General features: G+C 54.8%; 3 protein-coding genes across 3 annotated transcripts; 2 read left to right on the forward strand and 1 right to left on the reverse strand.

Moving 5' to 3' along the window:
- Nucleotides 1-1,284: 1,284 nt before the first annotated feature.
- LTHEOB_439 (Pyridoxal phosphate-dependent decarboxylase) lies at nucleotides 1,285-2,031 on the forward strand (the record flags this gene model as incomplete). Its single annotated transcript, XM_035513418.1, has 1 exon — nucleotides 1,285-2,031. One exon carries the CDS (start codon nucleotides 1,285-1,287, stop codon nucleotides 2,029-2,031), a length of 747 nt encoding a protein of 248 aa, XP_035372441.1.
- Nucleotides 2,032-2,134: 103 nt separating this feature from the next.
- LTHEOB_440 (Pyridoxal-dependent decarboxylase domain protein) lies at nucleotides 2,135-4,922 on the forward strand (the record flags this gene model as incomplete). The annotated part of the gene is made up of 5 exons (XM_035513430.1): nucleotides 2,135-2,492; nucleotides 2,539-3,212; nucleotides 3,284-3,850; nucleotides 3,906-4,189; nucleotides 4,256-4,922. The coding sequence occupies 5 exons, from the start codon at nucleotides 2,135-2,137 to the stop codon at nucleotides 4,920-4,922; spliced, it is 2,550 nt and encodes an 849-aa protein (XP_035372442.1).
- A 646-nt stretch (nucleotides 4,923-5,568) lies between these two features.
- LTHEOB_441 (Integral membrane protein) lies at nucleotides 5,569-6,867 on the reverse strand (the record flags this gene model as incomplete). The annotated part of the gene is made up of 1 exon (XM_035513441.1): nucleotides 5,569-6,867. The coding sequence occupies one exon, from the start codon at nucleotides 6,865-6,867 to the stop codon at nucleotides 5,569-5,571; it is 1,299 nt and encodes a 432-aa protein (XP_035372443.1).
- Between the last annotated feature and the right edge of the window lie 1,937 nt (nucleotides 6,868-8,804).

Here is an 8,804-nt window from a genome sequence, read left to right on the forward strand (position 1 = left end):
GATCATGTTAATCAGGCGGTGGTTCTATGGTGCCCATGCTTTTGGAAACTTGGGCTGTGAAGAGAATGGGTCCCTTTCAACTTCATTCTGGGCGACAGAATGCACGGTCGATTGCTGACTGCATGGTTTTAACGACTAAATATCAGGTTTTAGATCTTCCTGGTCTATGGACACTGCCGCAATCCAGCGGTTTCACGCCACCCTAGCCGTCGATCCTGATGAACCTCAAGGAATACTTAGACCGACGACGGCATGGTCCGGGATTTGGCAGCAACACAAAGGTCGGTCCTTTTTTGCTCCATATCCCATTCTCTTATGGCCGGGCATTCGTGAGCGAGGAGCATATGCATAACCGAGGCGATAGCCACGGCGGCCAGGTTTCTCTAAAGTTTTTCCACACCCCCAACGTCTGAATACGCCCATGTGAAAAGAAAGAGTAGGAGCGAATCTTCTACGACCAACTTCGACCCCGCACGGATGGAAGAGAATGGCGTTGGCGAAGTCAGCCAACCTGATGTTACACGGCATTTGCCTCCCGTTGATTCGCCAATCGATGCACCAAGTTCTCATAGCGTCGGCTATGACGCGCATTCAGAAGCCTAGAAAAACGAACGTCGCTTCTGCGAACCGAAGCTGATGTTTTCACTGGATCTACCTCCGGACTCCCCACTTACGCGGCCCGGCCCTTCTGCAAGATGCCGCAAGCTCATCCTGCGCTGCGAAAACGAGATGCACGAACGCCCCGCTTTCATGTGGTTGTACACTATTTGTGACATGTACCATACACTGCTCGGAAAACATCTGGCCCAGCGGGCCGAGACTATCTTGAACCCTCAAAGGAGACTTTATCGTCTCACATCCACTCCGAATAATGGAGCCCCCAGAAGAAGTTTTCGCCGAATGCCGCAAGAACGAATCACGGGCGAGCAGAATGGACGAGCGGTTTCCAGAACCACTTGCAACATATGTCTCCCCTCTTGATGATCTCGCCTCCACCTTTGATCCTATAGGACAGAGGCCACCAAGCTTGCAGATACGGATAGATGCAGCATGCAGTAGTGTATTGCGTGTAGACGATCTAGCGCTCTTGAAGTCTACACCGAGCGCTTGTGATGCGCCACCGATGAGGGGAAGCTGCTGCACGCCGAGACGTCTCGAGCAACATTGCTCTCGCGCTTTAAGCGCGGACCATCAACTCAGGCATAAAAGGGCGTCTTCTGTTGCTCTTGTTGAATTGCAACTTCGTTGGATAGCTTCAACTTCTTTCCACATCGAACCGCAATCATGAGCAGCTTCAATCTCGGCGGAGTCACCTTCGGGAGTGGGTTGAGTGTTCCCTCTCTTGGGAAAGCCAACACCCGCACTGGCATCAGCGTGCCAAAGGTGGGCAGTATTTCTGCCAATGCCGGAATTGACGTTTCCAAGGGCCTCCGCGGCATCACTGGTGGCATTGAGCTCAAGAAAGACAACGGCAATGTCTTCACCAGCGGGGCTTCCAAAAAGTCTTTTGAGGACAAGAGTCACCAAGCCATCAGCTCCTACTTCATCGGGCCGCAAGCCGAGAACCTGGACTATTTCAAGGACAACATCAACGTCATCCTCGAGAACCTCAAGAAGGGCAGGCTCAACTACTTCCCGGGAGACGGCGAGTTCATCACCGACGAGATCCAAGCTTCCGAGACGTTCCAGGAGCGCACCGCATCCGTTTCCAAGGCAGTTGGCGAGCTTTCCGACTTGCTCTCCCGCACCTCGATTCCTTTCTTTTCCCCCCGCTACCAAGCTCACATGTGCACCGACCTCAGCATGCCTGCCATGCTGGGCTTCTTCGCGACCATGCTCTACAATCCGAACAATGTAGCTTTTGAAGCATCGCCATTGACGACAACTATTGAGTTGATGGTAGGAGATCAGATGTGTGAGATGCTCGGCTACAACCCATCCACGTCACCCAACTACAACACCTCGCAGCCCGATCCGTGGGGGCATATCACCTGCGATGGCACTATTGCGAATCTGGAGTCAATGTGGTAAGTCAACAATCCGTACGCAAGATATACCCGCGCTGACTGTTGTAGGGTCGGTAAGTTTCACACCGAATGGCTCTTTTGAGCCATGATTATCCAATACTAATTTCATGGGCCACTCAGCGCGAAACCTCAAGTACTACCCGCTTGCCCTACGCAAAGCATTCGACGGACCCCTTGGCTTTGCTGGAGATACCTTCACCGTCAAGACGGCTCGGAATGAGGAGAAGCTCTTCATAGAACTGAGCACGTGGGAGCTTCTGAACCTGAAACCCGACACGATCCTTGATCTCCCCGTCCGCCTCAACGTCGACTATGGCATCTCATCCAAGTACATCGAACGGATCTTGGACGAGTTTGGCATTCAATCCCGCGGAAAAGATGCCTTGGATCGCGAGTTCGGCATCGAGAAGCCGCCGCAGTATATGATCTCCAACACACGGCACTATTCCTGGCCAAAAGGCGCCGGTAAGTCTCACGCTCTTTGTGCAAGACGGAACTGATAGTCCACTAGCTATTGCCGGTATTGGCTCCGAAAATGTCGTGGGTATCAACGTCGACTACGGAGCACGAATCAATATCGAGGAGCTCGAGAAGCGCCTCGAGGAGAACCTCAAGAACGAGCAGGCTGTGTATGCCGTTGTGGCCATTATTGGCTCTACCGAGGAAGGTTCGGTCGATCCCTTGGGAAAGATTGTTGCCATGCGTCGCCGGTTCCAGGCACGAGGCCTTTCTTTCGCCATCCACGCTGATGCCGCCTGGGGAGGGTACTTTGCGTCGATGCTGCCACGTGACTACACTCCTGGCGCGGGGTTTCTTGGTAGCATGCCAGTCAATCTTGGGGACGCTGAAGGTTTTGTGCCTGACAGCTCGTTGCGAACTGAAACTCAGGAGGACATCTGGTGGATGCGACAGGCCGACTCGATCACCTTGGATCCGCACAAGGCTGGGTATATCCCGTACCCTGCAGGCGGCCTCTGCTACAAGGATGGGAGGATGAGGTATCTGATCACCTGGACGAGTCCATACCTGTCCCAAGGCTCGACTTCCAGCATTGGTATCTACGGAGCCGAGGGAAGCAAGCCGGGAGCCTCGGCCGTGTCAACGTTCATGTCCAACAAGTGCATCGGACTCGACCCCGAAGGGTACGGAGCGTTGCTGGGCGAAGCGACCTTCACTTGCAGCAGGGTCAGTAAACATGCATCGATTCGCGACGAAGAGATAAGGCTAATCATCAAGATTGACAGCTTTCGGCCCAGTGGGCAGCCATGACCGACGACACGATGGACTTTGTCGTTGTGCCTTTCAATATGCTGCCATCCGAGCTGGCCGACGATGCAACCCCTGAGTCTATCGAAGCCGAGAAGCAGTGGATTCGTGACAATATCCTCTCCTCGTCGAACACTAGCATTGTTGCGAACGCTACCACCAGCCCCGGTGGTGACACTGCGCTGTCGCTCCTCCGTAAGCTGGGATCCGACCTCAACATCAACGCTTTTGCCATCAACTTCCGCAACTCGGACGGAACGCTCAACGAAGACACGCTCGAGGCCAACTATCTGATGCGGCGCGTCGTGGAGAACTTCTCGGTTGACTCGCCTGGCGACAAGCCGAGCGAGATCCCGCTCTATCTCACGTCCACCGAGTTCTCGCCCGAACTATACGGCGAATGCGCCCAGAAGTTCAAGGAAAGGCTTGGACTGAGGAAAGATCAGAACGACTTGTTCGTCCTGCGAAATGTCGTCATGTCGCCATTCCCAACTGAGAAGGACTTCATCGCCGAATTGACTGGTGTCTTCAAGAAGGTGGTTGGACAGGAGGCGAAGGTAACAGGGCCGCGTACGTTCCTTTTATTGAGCGGTTGAAGCTGACATACATCAGGTCAGTCGTGAGCGCAACGAATTGACCAAGGATAACCATGAGTTCTTGGTGCAAGGCGAAGAGCCCATCTACTTCGTACACAAACCCAGCTTCCATGCGGCGAACCATCGCCGTCAGGCCATCCTTGAGGTCGATCTGCCCAGCAACATCAAATTCGAGTATCAGACTCTGAAATCACAATACCCGGACGAGATCATCACTTTCATCACAAATCAAGCCGTCGATCTGACACAGGTCATCAACGAGTCTGGAGAACTCAATGGATACCTGTATTCCGGACGGACGTAAGTTCATCGCTCTCCACTCCCTCATTCGACAGCAACGACTGACGCATCCCCTCCCTCCACCAGCGGCCCCATCCTGCCAGCAACCCCGGCCAAGATCACTGGCAAGTGGCTCGACAGACCCCTCACCGGGCCCTCGCTCGCCACAGAGTATCCGAGCACCCGCATGCCCTTCTACCTCTACGGCGACCTCGACGGCGCCTCCAGCGGCTCCTCCTCCTCCTCCAAGCTCCACATCGACCACGCCCTGCTCCGCTCCCCCAACATCCAGCTCACCGCGCCGGGCGTCGACCTATCCTTCTCGTCGCCCCCGCGCCAAGTCCGCGAGAATGGTACTAGCAGCGGCAGCGGCAGCGGCAGCGGTAACAGAACCCCACTGCTGCTGTTCCTCGACGACGTGCGCGAGGAGACGATGCAGCCGTTCCCGGACAAGAACGCCACGCTGGCCTCGCTGCCAAACTTCTTCTTCCGCGAGGGCGCCGAGTTCGCCGTCAGCGTGTGGGAGGACCCCGTCGCCGGGTGCCAGGACGGGCAGCAGGTGCTGGAGGCGTGGGAGAAGCTGGGGAAGGGCGGCGATGGCGGTGGAGACGAAGACTTGCTCGTGGGGAGGGGCACGATGAAGCTGTCGTGCGGTGTGTTCGTCGACGCTGAGTGGCTGAATGTCGATCCGTACAAGAGGGTGGATCCGGTGGGCGCTTGGCTCAAGGAGTGCGAGAAGATTGGAAACGCTTAGGGGCGGCGAGGAATGGGGTAATTTAAGTTGTTCGCAGAGCCGGTGGGAGGAGCTGCTTCGTTCGTGGCCCGGTTGAGGTAGACTTCGTTTCCCTTTTCTCGGCCATTTTCGGATTTTTGTCAGCGTCCAAGTCTTTTTTATTAATCAACAACAAAACAAAGGGATACGTTGGGTGGATAAGGCGGTTGGTAGCCGTTCCTATCTCATGGTGTCTCAATTCTCTTGTATTTCTCGTGAAACTAATGAAGTTGACTTCACACTTGCCTAAGGAGCTCGAGGCTTTGCGGATCCTACAATGTACATTTGCCCCCGTCCGTTCACTCCAACGGCTGCTATAGCACGAGTGTACTGTGAGCTGCTGGCAGTCGAGATCCCCAGTCTCCACATTGAACCCAGGCAGAACCTAAGTTGTGTTGCACTTCACGAGGACTGCAGAAGTTGGATGCAGGGATTGGAGGTATAATAGTGGTTTGATAAGAATAAAAGCAAGATTTTCTCCAATGTTTTCGTAGGTGCAGATAAGATTACAGTTGTTTCTCTACGTCTCCAATGTGTATCATCTACGTGCCAATGTGCCCTTATCCCCTCATACAGTAGTATTACGACAAAATTAAAGATTAGTTGTTGATCCAACACGTGGAGGAAGCTACTCTTCATCATGATCCTTATACTCCACAGGATATTTATCCAAACTCTCGTACCATTGGATGATGCTTCCAATCAGGAAAGCCCAGCTGCCCCAGAAGGTGCTACATGCTGCCTGATACTGGGCCCAGCTGCTAGGGTCGTAGCCAAACGCCGGGCAAAGTGTGAAACCAATACCGCCAATCAAATTCCAGAAACCGATATGCCAGCCAAGGACGGATGGTGCCGGCTTCCACCACGTCACCTGTGTTTCAACCATGAAAAGGGTACCGGAAAGGATGAAACCTAATCCTCCAAGGATCTGCGGGGTCCAGTAAACGCCATCTCTCAGGCCGGTGGACATGTGGTCGTATATTCCTGGGAGAGAAGTAAAACCCGCTATCCAGAAGACCGTGGCCGAAACCAACTGAATGAGAGAAGCAAGGAAGCCCAGCTCGCGAAAATAGTGCGTGCGGAGATCTTTCCAGGAAGGCGCCCACTGCCACTTGCGGGGGCCGCCGGGGTGCGTGGCCGACTCGACGAGGATCTTCCTGTTGGAGTGGTGGTGATCGCAAGGGCTTTTGGGGTGGACACGTACGACGAGGCACTCTTCGTCAGCTTTCTCCGCATTGGGCTGTGCGTCTTCTTGAAATAGCCGCTCGACGGCCCAGCCGAAACAGCCGGCGCGATCATCATTGACTGCTTCCAGGAGCAGGAGAACGGAACCAACGACGAACACGGTCGCACCTATGAAGGCTGTGACGCCTCCTCCATACAAGACTTCATTCTGGAACTCTGAAGATGGTCGAACGAGGGGAAGAAGCACAAAAAAGGCGTTGAGAACCCAGATGGCGCTGCCCAGAGTGAATATCACAGCAACAAGGTAGGAAATATCCCAGACAGGAAAGCGGGTCAGCATGCGGCCCACACCACGTAGTATTTGGGTGGGGTGGGTGGTTTTCCGGGGCAACTCGTGCTGAACAGCGGGCGAAGAAATGGGCTGGACTTGCAGTGCATGGCGGCCCTTGCGGTTGTTTCTCGACGTCCATTTCCAGGAGACGCCGTGACTTGAATCGGCGTGCACGCTCTTCCCGCCCTCGCCGACGATGTTGTAGTGCGCCCGCGTGGGATTCAGACCGTTCAGCGGGCCATTGATCTTGTGCTCGATGGGCCGCAGGTCGGAGCGGTGAGCCAGCGGCTCCCGCTGAGGCTGGAAGTGGCGGCAGCGCTGAGGCTTTCCAAAGGTGACGGCTGTGCTGAAGTCCTCGGAAAAGCGGCTCATGCGACGAGCAGGCGTCGAGGGCGAGGGTGGAGACGCCATATCAGCGGGCGGGCGAGCTGGCTGGGGAATTGGCCGCTCAGGCGGAGCGGCATGGCTGGGCAAACTTTGTGAAGAGCGAGCAAAAGGTCGGCGAGCTGTTTGTTGTCGCGGGATGACGTCGGCAGCGAAACCTTGGAACCGAGACACGAGTCTTTGTCCACTCTCTTCTCACCACCTAGCCCGCCTTATCCCAGCCTGCGCGCGCTATCTGCCGCCATCTCTGTCCACAGACGCCCGCTGTTCCTCTTCTCTTGCCACAGGCGCTTTGACTCCTCCACTGTGCCGTACAAGTCTCATCCTCGCAACCCTTGCCTCACCGCACTAGAAGCTCTGGTTAGGAAGAAAAGAGTCATGGTTGTCCGGAACGACTCGCGCCGACTGGAAAATCCCGAATATACGGAGCCGACGCCGCGCGGTCTGCATTTAATTCTGGAGTACGAGAGCAGTGGGACTTCTTCGGAGATACATAAGGCTCACAACAACAACAAGCTGGAGGAAGCCATTGGGCTTTAATTCAACAACGGAACTTCCCCGGGCGATATCCGTTGTCAAGTCGAAGGAAGACAGACGGACAGTGTCTGCTGGAGACGAAGGACTCCTTTTCTGCGGGACGACGGCGAATAGCACACCAAGCGGACAATTCATCCCTTAGTCAGCCTTGCGGAATATTTGTAGGTCATCTAGTGATGGAAGGCGCCGGAAGTCTATCAGCTTTGACGCGCACCCAACCAAATGCGGACTACGTGGCTGTCGGCTGGTTTGTTCTTACTATAGTCTCCTGAGCAGCTGTCGTTTGCGTACTTTCTCCGCAGACAACCTTGGTCCTCAACCCGTTACTTCCATCGCCGGTCCCACCACCAACTTGGGTGGATCCCTTTTCCGGGTCATCATGGATGAGATCTACCGGGAGCACCCGCTGACAGCCCCAAAGCTGGTTCCCGGATTTCCTCCTTTCTTCCGAAGATAATAATGTCGTAGTTGACGCGTCAGGCCTCATGATGACCCGTACCAAGAGAATGAAGGATGAGTGTAATTGTCGATACTAATAATCCTTCCGCTCTCATAATCCCGCCTTGTCCTCCAATCACGAATCATTTGCCTCTAAAACGCCACCGCGCGGCTCTGGACGGAGGAGCTGTTCGCGGCTGACTAGTGCCGGCGCTTCTCACCTTGGGCGCGCCGTCGGCTCTTCTGGCTCTTTCAAATCCTTTCAGCCTGGTTTTCTTTCCGGTGGCCGTGTCAGGGCTGAGGCGGTTCGTGGCTTGCGCTGCCGCTTGCTCCGAACGTGCTACATCATCTATTCCATGGTTGGCGCCGCCATTGCGTTATATTAGGCACCAAAAAAAAAACGGAACCTCCTTCGTACTCCTCACGATTCGCGTGGCTAGGTCAGGGTACACCGATCGACTTGAGGTTACCTGCCTTTTTCGTCCATATCCAGATCTCTACAGTCTTCACGGTCGAGCCAATCTCTTGATTTGCGCGGATCGGTATCTGAACGAGCGCGCTTAGGGTGGCAAGTAGGGGACGTACCTGTTCGCAAGCAGGCGGAAGCTGGTGTGCGTGTCCCGTATCTATCTATGTCATCGGATCAACGTCTGTAGCATCCCAGCCACGGACAAAAAATTGTTTGGTTGCGCTACTCATCCGGCGAACCACACAGCGCATCGCATGTAATCAAGGAGCGATCTCCTGATCTCAAGCCCAACAAGGCCGAGGCACACGCGTCGAGAACGTTGCCAAGCTTTCAATGTTTGGCCGCATCCGGACGCAGTTGTTCAGCCTTGAGAGAGAGCACACTTTGGTAGAACGGCACGGCTTTCTCACCTGATGGTATACTGCTTACTGATCTGCAACCTCTTAGAAGCCAATCCTAAGACATGCGAGGTACCAAAGAAGGCAAACATGCACCTGCAAGTCTACTAACCAGCTCGAAC

Source organism: Lasiodiplodia theobromae (assembly GCF_012971845.1).
Source record: "Lasiodiplodia theobromae strain AM2As chromosome Unknown scaffold_1, whole genome shotgun sequence".
NCBI lineage: Eukaryota > Fungi > Ascomycota > Dothideomycetes > Botryosphaeriales > Botryosphaeriaceae > Lasiodiplodia > Lasiodiplodia theobromae.